Below are 19,955 nucleotides of genomic sequence, written 5' to 3'. Positions count from 1 at the left end.
GACACCTCATGAGTCAGGAGATCCCTGTCGGCTTGCAGTCACAGGTAACAAATGGCAGCAGCCAGAGGGACAGGTAAGGAAAGCTCAGAATAGGTTCCACCTCTTCCCTGCCCGCTATTCCCCCACCCCAGCCATCAGCCCATTGGCTCTTTATCTCTGTCCCATACCCAGTGAGACTCCCTGATGGCAAGTAGCTCCAAGGCAGCATCACTCTGGGAGGTCCTTGCAGATAGTGCAGGCTTACAAAGAGGAGTGGAGTGCTAGCCAGGGGCAAAAAGCAGAAAGGAGTTCATATTATCTCCATTTCAAGATGTGGAGTTTTGGTTTTTCATGGGAAGCCCCTTTTTTATGTAGGAAAATGAAATCATGTACTCCACATTAGAAGCCACTTGATTCGACAGTCTCATCTGTGAAACTGAAGATCAGAATGTAGGTAATCAGTTTTTAGCCCTATTCATGCCTTAGTGCCTACCCCTATGGCAGTGTCCCTAGGAAACAGTGGCATAGGTCCAGCAGGCTTGCAGCAGTTAACTTGCCCAGGAACCACCTGGGGATACAAACACTAAAGCCCCATCTACAGTCATTTGTATCCCAAAGGGATTTCAGTGTTCCTCTTTTTAGCCTGGCCTGCTCCAAGAGGATTTCTATATGGCAGCTGGCCTAAAGCATCTCCCCTGGCCGCAACTGGTAAGTCCAGCACATGACGCTGTGCTTCATGGGACAGCCAACACTCACACCACTCACCTGCTCCCAGGGCTGGCTGCAGGGACAGGCCAATTCACCTCTATAGCCCCCACAAAGGTAGAATCCTGTGCCTCATGGAGCCCAACACCTGATTTTCTACCTGCATGAAATTCAGAGGCTGCAAGCTCAGGACTGAGAGAGAGACAAGCATGGACTGCCTAACAGTGGAACCAAATGCAAACCTTTATTTCCAGTCGGGTTAGTTTTGCACAGAAGCACTGTTCACAACAGCAGCCCCTTCAGTCAGAAGCAAATGACTAAGGATTCAGTTTCTCAGGTTACTCCTCAAAACATCTCCAAGCAAATACATAAATAATGTATAAATACAAAAAATGTGCTGCAGAACCATCGAGCAGTGCAGCAGTCACTATAGGATTTCCAACAGTAATAAAAAAGTAAACCCAAATTGTCACAGGGTCAGTTTCTTTGGTGGGAACTGAACTCAGAGCATTTCAGTTTCACATCAAGAATAAACAGTCTCTCTCCCAGGCCAAGGCTACAGACCCTCATCTCGAGTTCGCTGTCAGTAAAGATAGGCTTTCATATCTCAGCCCTTGAGTGGAGTAGCACAGCAACCTGGGTGGCACAAAACGGTCACTGAGGGGTCTGCTCCCACCCTGGGCAGTCAGTACCTGTTGCCAGCCCATCTCAGATGGGAAAGGGGAAGGTGCTACAGAAGACAACAGCCTCAGAAAAAATTCCCCTTCTCCTGAGGCCAGTCACAACATTCTGTGTTGTACCTGCTGTGTAAAGCTGCAGCACTTCTGCTCGCCTTAAAACTGGGTGGGTTAAGGGAAGAATAATCCCTTTTCCCTATACTATACACTCAAAAAGACCTTGGCCTCAGTAGGGCAACTAATCCCTGAAGCTTTCTCTAGCCATGGCCCATTCTGTGTTGCAGGAAGGTGCACGGTGCTTTGTCAGTGGAGGTGCTGCACAGACAGGAGAAACCATCCAGCTGCTACAGCGCAAGACAGGTAGACAGGGGCTCTGGGTTCTGGGAGGTACCATTAGACAGCAGGGCAGCAAAACCGAGCACAGCAGCAGAGATGGGGCTACAGTACAAAGATAACTGTCAGCATTCACTCTGGGAATACATAAGGTGTGTCCTGGAATACATGTGTATGTGCACTGCTGTCTATTAAGTATCATTAATTCCTCATTAGTAGTGATAGTAGTAGTCCCTCCCCCACCTCAACACCTCAGTTCAAGGGAAAATCTGCACCACTCCAGTGCCTGCTGCTCCTTGCCATTGGGATGCAGAACAGGAACCTCCAGGTCAGTCATCGGGAGAGATGTTGCACCAGCTGCTCAAACTGCTCCCGCTGCTGGTAGATGTAAAGCTGGGTGTCCCAGAGAGCATCCACCAGCACAGAGTCGTTCACCTCATCCAACATCACCTCTGTCTGCAGCTGTGGGCTCAGCCTGCATACAGCGAGACATCATCACCAGCTGAGCACAGACACGAACACAGGAAGGCAGTGAGCCTGCCAAGCACAAGATTTGTGCCAAGTGGCTCTCAAAGTGGCTCCCAACACAGAATCACAGAATGGTTTGGGTTGGAAAGGACCTTAAAATCATCTAGCTCCAACCCCCCTGCCATGGGCGGGAATGCCTCACACTAGCCCGTGTCACCCAAGGCCCTCTCCAACCTGGCCTTGAACACTTCCAAGGATAGAGAGTTTATCACTTCTTTGGGCAGCCTGTTCCAGTGCCTCACCGTCCTCACAGTGAAGAGCTTCTTCCTTATACCTAACCTGAACTTCCCCTGTTTAAGTTCAAACCCATTGCCCCATGTCCTATCACTACAGTCCCTAACGAAGAGTCCCTCTCCAGCATCCTTTGAGGCCCCCTTCAGATACTGGACATGCAGCAGTCTTGCAGAGCAGAGGCCTTCCCCCTCCTTCAAGGCAAACCTACGCTCAAGGCTGAGGCACAGTTCAGCACCTGCACCACTTAAGGCACGGCTCTAAACCAGGCTGTGGCATGGTGGGATAGGGCAGGTCTCAAAGGACCCTGTTAGCCAGCATCCCCTGAGACCCCACTCCCTGATCCCAGACAAGGTGTGCTTGGGGCATCAGCTCATACAGTGAGCCATGGCATCCTCTGTTATGCCACTGAGGCATGAGGAGAGGGGGCAGGAGGACAGGACTGGGCAGGCATGCCTCTGGAGGGGATGCTATTTGGGATGACACATGCCTCAGGCAGGTCTGAAGCGAGAGGAATAAAAATAGGTTGGTGCAGAGGGTGGAAAGGAAGCTCCTACCGGAAATATGGGACATCCGTCATCTCGCACCAGGCCCTGGCACGATCCACAGCTGGGCCATCTGCGTCAGTGCACTGCAGGAGAACCAGGCCCACAGTTAGAGCCTTACTGACACACTGCTCTTCCCCTGCCTGCAAGCGGCTCCTGGCTTCTCTAGCATTTACTAAGCCAAACTGCACAAGCCACAGAGGGAAAGGGAAAGCCAGGAGCAAGTGCATGCCAGATGGCACCGGTCACCACCAAGAGAGGGGTGGCTTTTTATTCATTTTAATGTAACACCAGTGCTCCCGATCCTTGGGACACAAGGAATTGCACGCTACAGATCCTCCATCCATCACAGCACCAAGTGGATTCCCTTAAGTATACCCCCAGGATGATCTGAATTGCAGCCTCCTTGGGATTTCATCTCTATCCATTTCTGTCCCAGCCCAGTACCAACAGAGCCTGTGATTACTACAGGCTTTCTGGGCTATCCTGAAACACCTTCCCTGGGACCCCTGAAATAAAAGACAGGGGAAGCAGAGGGATCTCTCTGGCTATTTCCTGACTTTAGGAAGCTAAAAGGACAGAAAGCAACAGAAGCAGGATTACAGTCAGAACCTGTGTTCTGATCTTTCTGGCTGTTATTCATTCGGAGTGTTTTCACGTAATCATCTTTCTAAAGCATGCAAGGACATCTGCCTATTACATACTCCTAACCACTGCTCTGAACTACTGCTTTCTGTTAGTGATGCTCCCACTTCTTCAGCATTTACTGATTTCCCCAGTAGCGATAACACAGCTTTTCTAAATAAGAAGGAATTGGTGTTTTCCAAGTTGTGGGGTTTGTTTCTGGTCCAGATTGCTCAGATGCTCCCTAAAAGATACTGAGCTTTATGAATTCACACCTGAAAATGTCCCTAAGGGTCATGACCACCATCCTGTCCTCACCTCCTTTCAGCTGGAAGGAATTCCCTTGGCAGTCAAATCCCCAGAGAGGAAGACAGGGCTTCAGACCTGATGTGCACTCACAGTTCTTAAGTTACCCACTATGTCCATTCCTTGAACTGATCAGAACAGTTCCAAGGAAATACAATTTTCTTCCAAAAGGAAGCAGCTGAAGACTGGAAACCTTCGCTCCCCCCTGCCAGCAGCCCCAGGGGTCTTCCCCCATCCCTCCTCCCAGTACTCACACAATCCACTACCATCTTGCCGAGCTCCCTCGCTCCAAAGACAGTCTTTGCCAGCTCCCAAGGGTTGGAGGGACGGAAAACATCCACGGAGCTCACCGGTACCTGCGGAGGCTTCCCGGTCCCCAGGGAGACCACCAATCCCAATTTTTTTACTTCCTGCTTCTTACCCTGTGGGCAAACAGAAGATTTGTTTGCAAGGACCAACGATTCATGCAGAGCATTCCCAACACACATCCCCCTCCGTACACCCCCTTCTAGGGCGCTGCATCCATGGCTAATGGATGGAGAGGCATCCATCCATTCCCAAACCATCTTCCCCTTCAAAGGAGGCTCTGTGGAGCCAACAAAGCCCCGGTTACCAGCCAGGGCCAGCATTTCCCTCACCTTCTTGATGAGCGTCTTGTTGTACTCATGGATCTCTGTCAGGGCATCGAGGGTCGGGTTGTTGGCTAGCAGCCCACCATCCAGAAAGCGGCCTATGGGCCGGAAGTAAGTGGGAGCTGCACCACTGCAGCGGGCAGCACGCCACACAAGCTGGTCTGGAGGGAGAAAAAGCATACGGCCTCTTGCAGCAACTTTCCTGGGTGCAAGAAACACCCCACCTTCACCTGCACAAAGCAGGGGGGCTTGCAACCCCAGAAGACCCTTGCCCTACATTGTTGTACCTCCTTCTCCCAACAGCAGGGACTCTGCTTGGATGCACAGGATCGTTTGGGGGTGCTTTAAAAGATGTTCCCACCACTTTCTATGTATCATGGGTCACATCTACTCACTACCAGTTTCACTGCTGCTCCTGAGAGCCCAGGGAAAGGTACTGACCATATGCATGACTCCTCTAGCACACCCCTTCCTCATGAACCTAGCTGGCCAGCCCCTGGTACAAGAGAAGCCAAGGGAGGAGAAGACTGAAGAAAAGGCAACCACTGCTAGGACCAAGCTGCAAGTCGAGATCAAGGACAAGCCATTGCTGGACACCCCCATTTTCAGAGCAGTGGGAGGAAGCACAGGAAATCTTGCATCTCTGAGAGATGGCTTTGTCCCCTGCCAACCAACTGGACTGCTGTGTGCCAGCACGTACCTTGCGGCTGAGTGAGTGGTCTGAATGATGCACTTGTCTTGTATTCAGTGGAGGTCTTTGTCTCTGGCACAGGGTAGTTCCGGAAAAGATGGAGTTCAGCTGGCTGGCGGTCACACAATGTCCCCGTCACCATAACCCTGGAGAAGAGGACATAGCAGAGTAAGAGTAAAATGGGGGAAACAAAACGTACTTATGGCTTCAACAGTCTGCACATCACACTTGTTCAGATCTGCTCTAAGGAGAAGCTGAGTATCTCTGCTAAGAATGGTTTAGCGCACACCCAGGAGAGCATCAACCAGAGCAGCCCCATGCAGGACTTACTTGGGTCTTTGGACATCTGTCATTTTGGTGTTTTCCCCAAATTCCTTCTTCAAGAACTCATCCAGGGGCTCCGACTCGTAGGGCCGAGACCCCCGGAACACCATGTCCTTCATGCGGAAGTACAGGCAGCGCATGTAGTCCATGGACTTCCCTGAGACAGGCAACAGCGTTGGCAGGAGCAAAGAGCAGGGAGGAAGGGCAGGCAGAACAAACAGCACATCAGAGCTGGGACCTCCCCAGCACCAGTGGGAGATGGGAGGAGTCGCTCCCAATCCCATTCCCTTCCCAAGCTGTCATCTGCTCAGAGCTCAGCAGCTTGATTGGGAAGGATTAAAAAGGAAGGGCAAGCTCAGAGCATAGCTTCCCACTAACAGAAAGTGTTGATCACATTGCTGTAAAACCCCCATGGAAAGGGCAGGAAGAACAGGACATTGCACTCTGCCAGCACTTACTTCCCCAAACCCAGAAAGCCACCCAAGGCCAGCTGATGTGAGAAGCAAGAGAGAGGAGAGCAAGGCTTTCCTTCATTAATGAACATCCCTTCTCTCCTTTGGCAGGGACAGCAAATCTCAGCTGGGACTCAAGAGAGGCAGCTCCTAACCCACAGAGGAGAGCTCAGGCCCACAGGAGCGAGAAGGGGCCCATTATTTGCACTGTGCTCACCATGCACAATAGCCAGTGCCAAGATCCCCCCAGTGCTGGTCCCAGCGATCCAGTCAAAAATCTCACGAATGGGACGGCCCACAGCCTTTTCAATAGCCAGGAGGAGCTGGATGAGCACCAGGCCCCTGATGCCCCCTCCATCCAGGCACAGGAGGCGGTCGTGACTGCAGAGAGAGACAGACACAAATGACTCGGAGCTGTGGGACAGCTTACAAATCACAGCATGCCACGTGGGAACGCAGCCCTGGGGATGGGGAACTATGCCAGTAACTAGAAGGCTGCTGTGGACAGTGTAATCAGTGAACAAATAAATCCAGAGGTGCTTCCTCAGATGCAAGTAAGACTGGGCACAGTCAGATAAGCCTCACTGGAGCTGGTGCAACACCACTTGCTCTTTTAGCCATCTCTAACCTCTGCACCAGAGAGATGGTCACAAGCTGAAAATGCCCCCAAGTCCCTTGGGTATTGTGTCATAAATAAAAAGCAGACAGCTCTACATTCCTTCAGTGCCAACCCTCTGCTCCATGCAAGGTGAGGTGCAGGCACTGTTGAGGCAGTACACAGCCTGGCAAAGGAGCTGGGTGAGCATCATGGCAGCAGGTAGAGATGGAGACATCTTCAAGCCAAAACAGCGTTTGGTGTTCAGTGGCAGAGGGGACAGAGCAGGGTTTTCACCTGCTGAGCTCTGGCTCCACTGCAGCTCCAGGCCGTGGTCATTTACGGGAACAGGGATTTATCACAAGGTTCTGGCAAAAACTGCATCAATGGACATTAAATAATATCAGCTCTGAGGACGCCACACTCAGGTGTTTGTGGGGAAACCTCACACACACAGATTTCACCTTCAAGTTGCATGGTGGCCTGGACAGAAGCTGTTCCTCACTTACTTTCTTCTACCCTCACTGGGTGAGTCCAGAACATCTGGTGCTTTCAACAACTGCCCGAGCGCTGCGGAAGCATACAGAAGGTCCTTGTACCCTAAAAGGCCATGAAAATGCAGGAAGAAAACAGTAATTAGAGACCACTTTGCTACCTGAGGCCTCTGCTATGTGCCTCCAACACAGCAGCCAACCAAATTATACTTAATCAGTTAGAAAACCTTCAATTATTCTTCTTACTTTGCCCCCAGAAAGCTTAACCAGAGTACCCAAACCTCCCACCAGTGCAGCAAATGATTTCCACCACCATCATACAGAGAACATCCAACTCCCTTCCCAATTGAATAAAGCTCCCTGCAGGAGACACAGCCACCTTACCCATAGCCACTAGGTACCCCCCTAGATCAAACGCCACACAAACCCATCCTTTAGAGCAGACAGCTGGAGACGCACTGGTAAAGACAGAGGATTTGTAGAAGCAGATGAGCACAGTAAGCAAGAGAGAAGGCAGAGCCTAGCAGCATGCCCACTACGGAGTAAAGTAAAACCTAAATCTACTCCTGCAAGGTAATCTAAGCAGGAGAGCTGTGGGGACAGGGTGGCTCGTCATTACCCCTCAGCTGACGTACACCCAGGCCATCCTGGGTGCAGGGCACCAATCCAAGCTAGGTGAGAAGCCAGCCTGTGAAACCAAAAGAAGAAAGAACAGGGGGAGAGAAGTTAAAACACTCTTGCCAGTGCTCAGGCTGGAAGGTGGCTGTGGATGACAGTGAATGTGGTGAGAGGTTCCTTCAGGGGCCAGAGTCCATGATGAAAAAGGGCCTTGCTCTGCCGCTGCATGAGAGCTGAAACAGGGGGGCTGCCTTCACAAGGTCATGGTGAGAAGAAAGTCCTGGTGTCACCAGCTAGCGAGACTTATGGTAACACAGACACACCCAAGAGCCTGGCAGGGGGCTGTCCTCCAGCCCCACAGGAGGGTCTTTGCAAAGGAAAACACCAACCTGAACAGGGAAGAGGACACGAGCAGCTGCTGTTTGCCTGCATGCCCTTCATGAGGGTCAAGTCTTGCTCCAAGCCAACTCACCCAAAGCCCACTCTTTAACCCCTCCCACTGCCTCTGCCTCAGCTCTGGAGCTCCCCAGAGGAGGAAAGCCTGTCATCTAGAATAGACCTAAGGGCTTATTCGCACAGTTTGGGCAGTAAAGAGCACAAGCCATGACACAATCATATGTGCATAGGTAGGCTTTTCCTACACATAACAAATCCTGTGACCAGGGTCACTTATCCTTGGGCTTCATCCCTTCCATCTCCCAGCACCTGGCCTCCAGGTTCAGAATGACCAATGATTCTAATTTCCTTCTGCCCAGCACAACACTGGCAGGTCCTCAAGGCATACCAGCAAGTAGTTCCCTTTCTATACATGACCCAGTGGATAAAGTTCATGCAGGTAACTAAGTCCTACACCTCTTCCAGAGGGTCTTCCCTTTCGTTTTTACAGAGCTGTATTGTGTCAGGTCTATGAAACAGAAGTTTAGATGACAAGAGTTTAGAGTACACACAGAGGAGAAACAGAGAGAAGAGACAGGATCTTGCAACAGCTGAATGAGAACAGTGATGAGAAACTGAGACCCAGGAGACAGTCCCCAGAGTGCAGCCCATCTGAAGGAGAGATCCAAGACAGTGCTGTGAAGAAAGAAGGGAGGAAAGTGCAGAAGGGCCAGGGAAGGCTTTACCTAAGCTGTTGAAGCTGCTCCGCGAGGAAGGTTGGCCTTCCAGGAAGAAGGAGGTGGCAGCTGGTGCCAGGCTTGGGGAGTCAGGGTTGGGTGGGTGGCAGCGTTCGGTCCCTACAGTTTGCAGCAGGTCTAAGAGCACTTTCCGGTTCGCACCTTAGGTGACGAAGGGGAAGTCACAGATCAGAATCAGTGCACACACACACTGGTGAGGGCTCTGCCAAATTCACAGCAGCCCTGACCCTCATAGAGCTTCTGGGATGACCCGGGGGAGAGGAAAGCACATCCCAGGTATCTGTCCTGAATAAGGCAGCAGGACTTGTGCACAATAGGGGTACTTCGAGGGTGTGTGCCACACACTTCTTGCCACTGAAGAACTGCCCCTATCTGCTTATGCCTGGGCAGCTCAGCGGCACTGCATCATCCAGTTTTGAGCCTGCAGTGCCTGACATCATGGCATGAAAGAGGGGGACTATGTGCCAGCTTCTCCTCTTGAGTCTCTGTCTCATGGAAGAAAAATTCATCAAGGGCTATTAATACAAAGCCTATGCCGTTAGCTCAGGAAGTGCCTACCCTATGAGCGACTAGAAGCTGGGAAAGCATGCTGGAGAAGCATTACACACTCTTGACATGTTTGCACCTCTCCCCAAGACGCTGTTTCAGGCACCAAGAGGGACAGGCTGCTGGCTGGGTTCACCCTGTGAAGTTGCTGACGTGCTCCTCACCTTTGCTGCTCCTGGCTGCCAACAACCCTGGCGTCTCCCCGAAATCATTGGGGATCTCAATATCTCCTCCAAACACGACGATCGCTTTGATCATATCCAGGTGGTCGTGCTAGGGCACAAGAGAAAGCTCAGTCAAGAGCCATGCTCCCCTCAGCTACTTGACTTCTCATTCCCTCCCTCCTCATTAGCCAAAGCAGCCACAAGGGATCACCCCATAAAAGACAACAGCCAGAATTTCACAGGAGCCTTCAAGAAAACCCCCCTTCCTCTTCCCAGCAGCCTCTGCAGAAAACTCACCTTCATGGCCAGGTGCAGCGGTGTGTTGCCATCCTGACCCCTGGCATTGGTGTTGGCCCCGTGTGTCAGCAGGACCATGGCACAGTCAAAGCGTCCCCTCTTGACCGCGATGTGCAGAGCCATGTCAGCCGTCCGGCTGGTCACATTCACCTCAGAGCCGTACTCAAGCAGCAGCCGTGTCATCTGTGCCCAAGCGTGCGTGTGCCAGGTCAAGAAGAGAGAAAGGCATCATGAGGACAACTGCCTGGATGCTCAAGTGATCCAGGTCTCATCACAAGCAGGGGAAGAGGAAGGAGCCTTAGCCTGGATATAGCAGGTTGGCAGATGCCAGCCGCATTGTTCCAAGCACTGGAGATGGGGTTTCTCTGCCTTCTACCACAGAACTAGTTGGTGGTTTCACAATCTGTCTAGAGATTCCAAACGTTCTGGGAGTTGTGCACCAGTGTAATGATTGCCTGAGATCAACAGGGGGGAAAAAAGTTCCTCTCAAGCCAAAACCCTTGCAGACTGGAGGGAAAAAGTTTTCTTTTTCATCTTCTCTACAAGCCAAGCAGACTTATGCCTACTCTGAAACTCCACAGGACATTTCCGAGAGGAATGTGATACTGCAGGAGGGAAACAAGTCCAACCATAGGAATGTCCTTTGCTTGCAACTAGCACCATTCAGGTGCTCCAGGATGGTGTATCACACATGGTGGAAGACAGATCATAACCTACATGCCACCTCCCTGCGCTGTTTCAACTCTTCCCCTGCAGTTTTTAAGGCATCAGTCTGTTTCCTCCCATGAAACTGGCAGGTAATGAGAAGAGAGCTCCCCCCACGGGCAACTGGGCTTCAGTGACAGTGCTCAATTTTCCCAGCAAAAGGGACAAGAAGATGGCAATTTCACAGCTATGGATGAAACACTAGGGACAAGCCCACCAGTTGATTTCTTTGCAAGGCTCAGCTGTCCTTCCCCGCATGGCAAACAGCACTGATCAGCACAGGGCAAAGAGAATCAAACATCGGGCTGCTGGCTGGGCTCTGACACTCTGAGGGTTCTGCCTGTGCACTCAGAAAGGGACAGGTTAGCAGCAGGAATTAACCAGGTGCTGGGTGGCAGCACAGGCCCTCACCACAGGCTCCATTTACCTCCGCTTTCTTTGCCCAGTGCAGCGGAGTGGCTTCATGGCGTGGGTCCTTGGAGCAAACCTGGCTGGCATCCACCTCCAGGATGGCCTGGGCACAGCTGGCAAAGACAAGGAGATGAAGGGATGGATGGATGGATGGATGGATGGATGGATGGATGGATGGATGGATGGATGAATGGCTGCTGCCTTGACTCAAGACCTCCACTCACATCAGCACCAGCCTCCCACCCAGAGCCTCTGAGGAAATCCTGCAGCAGCAGCAGCAGGCTCTCTGTAACACCTGCAAGTTCCTCAGCTGCAGTTTTGGTCTGCTCTTTTTAGAAAGAAAGAAAGGGCACAACAGGAAGCACACAAGCAGCACAGTGTTTGGAACAAGCGGGAGAATCCCTTCCCAACTCCAAGTTGTGGAGCAACATCTGCTTCTCCAGTACAGCAATATGGCATTTCTGGAAACTTTCAAGACCCAACAAGTCTTCTTCTCTCTCCATGGAAATGTGGCGATAAAACTGAAATAGTTGAATACTTGCTGAAATTAAGGACCTGTGTACTTCCCTATGAGTGAAAAATCACATCATTTGTGAATAGACCAGTGCCTAGAAAACATGGGAGGTAGACTTGCACTCTCTGCTCTCAAACAACACTAAACAAACCATGTAGAAGAGATGGAGCTCCGCTGCAAACTAAGGGACCTAAACACAATTTTTCCCCAGTAAATGTATCTCTGATGCTGTAAAGCACTTTCAAAATGCTGAAAATTGTCCAGCAGCAGCTAGTGTTGACTTGAGAGCCCTACTTGTAGACCTTGGACACTGAAAATTAAGTACCAGAAGGCACATTGAAAGAGAATCAAATTTCTCCAGGGAAAACAGGGAGTAAATATTGTGCCTTTTCCAATTCAGTTCCAATGTGTTTATGATTTCCCTACCCATGGCAGGGGGGCTGGAACTCGATGACCTTAAGGTCTTTTCCAACCCAAACCATTCTACGATTCTGAGATTGAGAGTAAAGAGTATCTTTGGCCTACACGAGACAGGAATAGCCAGGCTTTGAAATGAAAGCTTATTAGGATGAGAGCACTCAAAGATAGAGCAATTAGCAACACTACTTAAGCATCAGTGAATCATCCTCCCACGAGTCATTCTGAGAAAAGGTATTTCACAAACTTCTTCCTACTGAGCACTTCCCTGAAAGGGCCCACTCTTGGACAACCCTGAGCAAGCAGACAGGTCCCCAGGCTGGAGAAAGAGCCCTGTGCTGGCATCCCAAGCAGTTACTTACCCTTTGTGGGAGAACTTCAGTGCTGTGTGGATGGGGTAGCCCAGCGTGCCCACGACGCTGCAGCTGGCACGGCATTTCAGCAGGGACCGAACCATGTCCTCTTTGCCCAGCTGACAAGCAAGATGCAGAGCAGTCAGCCCTTCATGGCTCAGGTGGTCCAACCCAGTAGTTGGGGTTTTGCCCAGGAGCTGGGGAGAGGAGACAATAAATAAATAGACAGACAGACATGGAAGATACCATCTCTCTTCCTGAGCTCTCAAGGACAGACTCTGGAATGCTGGGTTCCTTGTGATGCTACAGTCTGTCCTCTCCACCCCTGCTTCCAACAGAGCAGCTACAGAAATGCTCCTTGTTCTCTCTCCCTAGAGGGTTTATTGCAGCTCTCCATGCCCTTCTCCTCTGGCCTGGGTGCTTCTGAGACACCCCTGAGACGAAAAGGGCTCACGCCACCTTGAATGACGCAGCCCAGCAGACTCCCAGCATCTCCCACTGCGTGAGCCAAGTTCAGTCCAACAACATGAGAGTGCCGAGTGAAATCAGTAGTTTCCTCCCCTGCTGCAGCCCCATCCATTACCACAGCCACTTAGTAGGCAGGAGCTCAACCTCCCCGGCAACTCCATCACTGCTTTCAGACACAAACAGGATTCTGTTTAAAATAGCCATGTGGGAATATATTTGAAGGAATTTTCCTATTCTCCCCCGAATTCTGTATCTGTTACTCAGAAATATTCCACTGCCATTCTGGTGGAACCCTGCAAGCCCTTGTGGCAGGAATTTAGTTTCTTTTCTTTGGTTTAGCAAGAAAGAGAAAGAAACTAACAGGAGACAGATCGGACCTAGAAGCATTTTGTTAACAAGTCAAGTTGCTGCCATCGGAGAAATAAAGGAAGAGGCCATCTTGTCAATATAAAGGTCTTAACTACCCTGCTCCACAGCACGGCAAGTACTGATTGTCATCCCTCCCCCATCATGAGTTAGGAAACCCCAGCACAGTCTGGCAGGCAGAGGGAGAGCTGTCACAATAGGTATTGGGCAAATGGCGGCTGCTGCCATAGGGGCAAGCCCATCTCACACTCCCACTGGGTGCTGGGGAGCTGACAGACCCACAGGACAGACATGGAAAGCCACCCACATCTTACGAACCCTGCCACTCTGCCCAAGCTTCTCAGCAATTACAAACTCTCCGGCTTCAGACTGTCCCTGCCTTGAGGCTCCGACTGCTCCCCCTCATGCAAGGCCACTCAGTTCAGACAACAGGTTCTGCAGCTCAGGGGAGCCACAGGCAGCTCCAAACTGTCCTTCAGTCTGTGAGCAACACATGCCTCCCCACAGCAGCCTAAACAAATGATCCCCCTGCTTTGAGGAGGTGGAGAAGGAAAAGCAAGGACCTGAAGAAAGGCAGGATCAAGGCCTGATGCAAAAAGCAGTGAAGGACACCTTCTAAGGGAACTTGTTTCTTTCCACTGCAGGGTGGAAGCTGGAGCATGCTTATGGGAAACAGCATCAGTAAAGGGAGGGGAAAAAAGAAGCTGAAATCACCCTCAAGCATTAACTCGATGCTGCAGCAAAGAGAACTGACTTTCTCCTCCATTCTGCAGCTATTTTCCCGTCTCCGTCTTCACAGCATAGAGAGGACCCATTCTAGTCCCACTTAGTCCCTCCCAGCTTTGAAATCACTCGCACCTCGATGATGTGGGGGCTGTTCCCTCGCACAGCATAGTGGAACACAGTCTCCCCATGGATGTCAGTGATGTCCACCCGTGCGTGGCACTCCAGCAGCTCCAGCAGGCACTCCATGTCTCCCTTGCGGCACGCCAAGTGCAGCGGGGTGCAGCCATCCTCGCTATCTACGCTGTTCACACAGCTGCAAGAGAAAAGTCAATGTGAGGCCAAGGAAGGGCTGCAAAGAGGAGGATGTACTGCTGCCCTGGGAGCTGATACAAAGGTACCTCCCACGTCTGCGACAGGCCCAGCTGGTGTGAACCACAAGGTTCACAAAAGCCAGGCTTCCTGCCATGGAAGGAGCACAGTGAAGGGCAACCAAAATGCCCTACCACAGATCTTGACCTCTGTTCCTTCCTCTGCTCCCTACATGGGAGGGGCTCCCCCTGCCCAAAAGAAGGCAGGGGACAGGTTACAGTCAGCAACATGGTGCTGCCTCAGACTCCTAACTCCTCACTAGTCTCCTTTATCCTCAGTGAACTTTCCCATGGAAAGAGACCAAGGGCTTGTGGCCAAAACCCATACCCAGCAAGACAGTTGTACTGTACCTCCTGTCTCGTGGTTCACACTCAGCTACTATCCCTTCCAAAAAGCAGTTCCACAAGGGTTGCAAAATCTAATTAGTGTTTCTGGCCAACCACTTTGATCCTTTAGCTCAAACACCAGAGCTCTGGCCTTTAATGTCCATTGAAAACCCTCCAATAACCTTACACAGTGAGCCCTGGATCCCCTTTGCTGCCACATCTGCCACTCAGGCAAGACACAGCAAAACTGCCACTTTTCAACTCAATCTCTGCAGTAATCACAGGTATATCAACCTCCTCCATGACAGAGCTCCCGATGCTTTGGCACATCAAGGAGGGATACCCTAATCAGGCCCAGCCCACCACCCCAAGCTCATTCCCAGCACTAGGCCCACCGGAGGCCCCTCCTGCCCCTTGCCTCATGACATGGTTGTGCCGGAAGGTCTCACGATGGCCGATCTCCACCGCGACGTGTGCCGCGGACCAGGTGGGATGGTTGCGGATGCAGTCGCTGAGCTGCTGGAGCTCCTCCAGCGACAGGGGCTGGCGCGAGGTCTCGTAGAAAGGGCGCAGCAGCCTGGAGTACTGCTCAAAACGCACCAGGGCATCTGCTTCGGTGTCGAGCTGGAAGAGCCTGGGGAAAAGGGAAACACAGCGTTGGTCCTGCTCAGAGGAACAGCCTCCATCGCAAACAGCTCTTCTCCAAACAGTAGTGCTAGGGACTTTCCTCATTCCTCCTCGTGTGGTGGTACGCTCCTTCCAAGGAAAGAAGGGAGACTACTTTGTTAGCAGAGAGCATCTATTCTTCCTGAGCTGCTTCCACAAGCTGTTCTAATGACAACTTTTGATGGCTTCCCCTTCCTCAGGAGCCCACCTGATGGAAGCCCGCAGCCACACGGCATCACGCTCCTGAGCCCATGTCTTTAGTTTCGCTCTTGAGCAGTGACTGGTAACGACCAGTCCATCACTTACCGGAAAGCGACCTGTGGGCTCTGGGGGTTCACCAGCAGGCAATCCCAGGAGCGAGTGAGGTTGTTCCTGTACAGAGCCACCCTTCCTTCCTCCCTGAGACAGGTGTGCGCCGCATACTCGGCAGCCGGCACCTCCTTCACCCGGTACGGGTTAGTGAATATCTGCGTGACGCTGTTGATGGTATCCACCAGCCGGCCGAAGAACTGCATCTTTATGGAGCCTCAGGCGGCTTCCCGGCCGCGTCCTGAGGGAAACCCGGCCGCAGGCTCCGCCCGGACCTCGCCTGAACGTAGCGACACACTGCCGGGTAACGCGAAACGAGAGCCGCCGGCGGGAGGGAACCCCGGCACCTTCTTTCCTCCGTCCCCCGGGAAAGCACCCGCTTCCCCTCAGCACCCCACGGCCACCACCCCCCTCTCTCAGGCCCGTTACTGCTCTGCCTCAGCGGGAAGCGCCCGGCTCCACGGCCGCTGCCGGGGCCCCGTTCCCGCCGCTGGGGTCGAACCCGCGACCTCGCAGCCGGGGGCAGCGCGGAACCGTGGCGCGGCGACCCCCGCAAAGCACGACGGGCCCCCAGCGGCGCCCGCTCTGCCGGCAGCCCGCCAATCACCGCCCCGCCCCTCCCCTCCCCTCCGGACGGGCCAATCAGTGGCGCCGCTGACGGGGAGGTGCGACCGGGGCGGGGCGACGGCTGCGTCACACCCGGAGGAGGGCGGAAAGGCTGGAGACGCCATCTTTGTGTGGGGCAGGGGCGCTCTTCTTAAAGCGGCAGCGCCCCATTCTGCAGGGATTGAGTGGGGATGCTCGGCGGGAGGGAGCCATTCTTAAATATGGGGGAGAAACAGGAGCTTTTGTGCGTGTCTGCGTGTGCCCTGGCGTGTCTGACCCACCGGCGGCGTGCGAGGCCCGGGTGTCACCCCCGGGAGCTTTAAGGAGCGGCGGCCGCTTTAAGAGCAGCGGGGCGGTGGGAGCGGAGGGGCGGGGTGTCGATGACGTCACCGCATGACTGTGTTTTTATGAATGAAAAGAATCCGCGGGTGAGTAATCGCGGGGAGCGGGCTTGGAGGCGCCGCCCGACGGCACGACCTGGCAGCAGCCCCGCGGCACCAGCGCAGCCCCTCGGTAATTACGGGACGGGATCGGAGGGGAGAAATACCCCCAGGGTGCTCCCTCCGCGTCCGGCTTCACCCGCCCCACGCCCCCCCTCGCGGGGTCTGCCACCGGCTGGAGGCCGCTGCCCCGCCGCCCGCATCGGGACGGGGAGGGCTGGGCTGGGATGGGATGGGATGAGGGGTGTCCGTGCTCGGGATCAGCCGCGCTTCCCTCTCGCCTCCCGGCCACCGCCCCGCAGGGAGCCAACGCGGCTCCCCCGGCTCCGACGGCGGCTCTTCGGGCCGGATTGCATCAGCTTCCAGCCCGCCCGGCTCCACCTTCCCCGACGCCCCCACCCCCCCCCAGCCCCTCACCTCCCCGGCCCGGCCCCCATCGCCCCTCCGGGGGTCTGCTAATGCGGAGGAGGCGCCCCGCGGCGGGGAGCGGCTGCCGGGCTGCAGCCCGGGCTCCCGGCCCGCTCCCCGCGCTCCTAAACCCAGGGAGCGGAGGGACCGGCCGCCGGCCAGGGGACAAGCGCCGCTTCCCTGATTTTCCCCCTCCCGGGCTGCTGAATCACGGGGAGGCCGCGGTCCCCTCCTTGCGCCCCCCGAGCCCGTGGACACCGGGCGCTGGGATGGGGACTGGGAGCCGCAGTGCCCGTGACCGCCGAGCCGGCGGCAGGTGGGAGGCACTTCGGCGCGGGTCCCGGCTGCGTGGCTTCACCGCTGTTTCGCACCGTGGGGCTGCTGCTTTTACTTTCCTTTCAGCCCCGGGCGGATCTAACCCGGATTTCCTCCCCGAGAGGAAGCCTCAGGCGCTCCCCTTCCCCCGGCAGCCGGCTGGGGCATTTCGGGTCCCCCGGGCAAAGCAGCATCCCGACCGCCTCGGGGTGGGATGAAGAGTCCAGCCTTCCCCCGTGACTATTGTGTTTTGCGGTCATTATTGCTATCATCATTGTTAAGTACTGTTAAAGGAATAGGGATGAGTTCTGTGGCCGCCAGTGGGGACATGGGCAGGGGGCAGCAGGGATGGTGCCCTCTGTGCCGAGGTGAGCGGCACAGGGCTGGCAGTAACCGGCTTTTCTCCTGATTGCTCTGCAGGGCCAGTGTGAGGCAAGGATGGCTGCAGATGGACTCGCCAGCAAGGCCCTAAAGGTGAGCGCTAGAGGAATGAGGGGTTTAGAGGTAACAGTGTTGGCTTTAGGGGTCTCAGGTGATGGCCCCTCTCTCTGGCAGGTGAAGCGGGAGCTGGGGGAGAACACGCCGCTGCTGTCAGATGAGGAGCTGATGGGGCTGTCAGTGCGGGAGCTCAACCACCACCTGCGGGGCCTCTCCAAGGAGGAGGTGGCGAGGCTGAAGCAGCGCCGGCGGACACTGAAGAACCGGGGTTACGCCGCCAGCTGCCGGGTGAAGCGTGTGTGCCAGAAGGAAGAGCTGCAGAAGCAGAAGATGGAGCTGGAGTGGGAGGTGGACAAGCTGGCCCGGGAGAATGCTGCCATGCGGCTGGAGCTCGACACCCTTCGTGGCAAGTACGAGGCCCTGCAGGGCTTTGCCCGCACTGTGGCTGCCCATGGTCCCCCCGCCAAGGTGGCCACCGCCAGCGTCATCACCATCGTCAAGTCCAGTGCCAACCAGGCCGCCTACTCCTAGTGCTGGCCTCCATTCCCCGGCCTGCCACAGCCTTCCCAGGGTGCCTTCCCCCACCAATTGCCTCCCACCCCTTCCCCAACCTCCTCCCTGCCAGGACCTGTGCCTGAAATCCTCCTTCTCCCATCCCTTGACCTCCAGCTCCCCCACGCAGGGGGGGCTGCTGCAGTTTGGGTGCTAGGGTGGAGGACAGCACCCCATGGGTGATCCCCAAAGCTCTGCAGCCCTTTCCCCTCTGGGGGCACAGGCAGGAGAGTGTGAGCCTGTGCAGGCAGCAGTGGGGAAGCATCCCAGAGCTCCAAGCTGGCAGGAGAACACCAAGCGCCTTTGGGGAAGGCATGGGAGAGCTACACATGGGCCAGGCACTCCCAGGAGCATGTGCCAGGATGGGAAAGGCAAGGAGGGAGCAAGGGATAGAAGGAATAGGGTGGAGAAAGGGTATCAGCATTAGCCCCAGAATTTGGACCATGGCTGGAGCAGGGATAGAGGTAGCAGCATGGTTGGAGTCTCTTAAGGATGGAGGTGGTGAGGGAAGGTGACATGTCAGAGTGTGAGAGAAAGTAGCTGCAGGTTGGTGGCTGGTAAGGGTAAGCAGGATGGGAAAGTGCTGTGGCAGCCTGCGGTGCTGCAGAGGTGATGGTCATGAAGGAAGGCAGGGGAAAGCTGGGGGGACGTGAGTGGGAGAAGCAGTGGTACTGGTTTATCTTTCTCTATCATGCACATCCTTCACGCCTCTTCCTGCCTATGGGTTGCTCAGCCCAGCTGGGTGTCTCCAAATGCAGCAGCACTGGCAGGAAGGAAGTGGAGGCAGCTGGAGCAGAGATAAACACTATTTTGCTCAGCACAGCCCAGCTTGCACTGCCCCACCGACTGCTCCCCAGTGCCCCACTGCCTACAAAGCCCATGCAAAGGTGCTCCTGACCCCTGACAGCCAGAGCTGTGGAGGTGGAGGTACAAGAGGTAGGAAGCAGGCACAGAGAGCATCCATGCTCCTGGGAGCTGCCTGGCAGGCAGGTAGGCTCCTCCCCTTGGTTTTCCTCCAGCTTGGACACCCATGTGGGACAACCGGCTTCTTCCACAGGCTGAAATGCTGCGGGAGAGTTGGGTTTGCTAAATACAGGCAGCACAGGGGAGGTAATGAGAGGCAGACCCTCGATGGCATCTGCTGCTGTAGATGATCCCCCCCCTTTCTGTCCTTCTGCTCACGCCAGCCATCCTTGGTTGCAGCCTCCATCCCCTCCCCAGAGAGAGGTGCCCACCACTGGTGGGGGGGGCACTGTGGTTCGCATGCCCCCACCCCGACTCCTCTTGGGTTTATTTATTGCACGAACATAAGTTATTTTCACGTCCTCTTTGCCATTCCGCCTCTTGGCACAGCCAGGATGTTGGTACAGAGCCGTACTTTATATTTTATATATACAAATCACATTTTATCTTATATAGAGAAAAAGATATACTTATTTATTTTCTGACTTACAGTACGCATCCTACCTGACTCCTCTGTATTTTGTAGACTTTACAAATAAAGCAAGTTCTTTGTCGTTGGGTTGTTTTCCACAGCAAGAGTGTGTTTGGTCATTCTGAAACTTGAGGACAGAGCTGTCTCTTTGAAACTGGCTTTCTGGCTCCCTCTAGCTTTGCTGCAGGATGTGCTCGAGAACGTACCTGGAAGAAGATGGGGCTGGGGGGGCAGCTTGTGACTTTTTAGAGCAAACA

The 19,955-nt window shown here is 54.1% G+C and overlaps 2 protein-coding genes across 4 annotated transcripts; one reads left to right on the top strand and one right to left on the bottom strand.

The window, feature by feature from the left end:
* Window positions 1–899: 899 nt before the first annotated feature.
* Window positions 900–15,846, bottom strand: PLA2G6 (phospholipase A2 group VI). Of its 2 annotated transcripts, XM_061363657.1 has the most exons (16): window positions 15,502–15,846; window positions 14,948–15,163; window positions 13,967–14,147; window positions 12,284–12,471; window positions 11,007–11,103; window positions 9,875–10,057; window positions 9,578–9,686; window positions 8,856–9,008; window positions 7,132–7,222; window positions 6,245–6,408; window positions 5,582–5,732; window positions 5,261–5,397; window positions 4,567–4,721; window positions 4,183–4,350; window positions 3,011–3,084; window positions 900–2,169 (listed from the first exon to the last, which is right to left on the bottom strand). In XM_061363657.1, exons 1-16 carry the CDS (start codon window positions 15,708–15,710, stop codon window positions 2,028–2,030), a joined length of 2,418 nt encoding a protein of 805 aa, XP_061219641.1. In that variant the 5' UTR covers window positions 15,711–15,846; the 3' UTR covers window positions 900–2,027. The 2 variants fall into 2 exon arrangements, with proteins under 2 accessions (XP_061219641.1, XP_061219635.1); XM_061363651.1 differs by lacking the exons at window positions 8,856–9,008; window positions 14,948–15,163; window positions 15,502–15,846 and having other exon boundaries at window positions 13,967–14,167.
* A 644-nt stretch (window positions 15,847–16,490) lies between these two features.
* MAFF (MAF bZIP transcription factor F) lies at window positions 16,491–19,779 on the top strand. 2 transcript variants are annotated; one of them, XM_061363613.1, is made up of 3 exons: window positions 16,491–16,538; window positions 17,694–17,747; window positions 17,829–19,779. In XM_061363613.1, exons 1-3 carry the CDS (start codon window positions 16,491–16,493, stop codon window positions 18,240–18,242), a joined length of 516 nt encoding a protein of 171 aa, XP_061219597.1. In that variant the 3' UTR covers window positions 18,243–19,779. The 2 variants fall into 2 exon arrangements, with proteins under 2 accessions (XP_061219597.1, XP_061219606.1); XM_061363622.1 differs by having other exon boundaries at window positions 16,514–16,623.
* Window positions 19,780–19,955: the final 176 nt, after the last annotated feature.

This window comes from Neopsephotus bourkii, unplaced genomic scaffold, assembly GCF_033783945.1.
Source record: "Neopsephotus bourkii isolate Nb327-2 ecotype Australia unplaced genomic scaffold, CSIRO-AGI_Nbou_v1 NB_107, whole genome shotgun sequence".
Taxonomy (NCBI): Eukaryota; Metazoa; Chordata; class Aves; order Psittaciformes; family Psittacidae; genus Neopsephotus; species Neopsephotus bourkii.
This window is presented reverse-complemented; position numbering and strand designations above follow the sequence as displayed.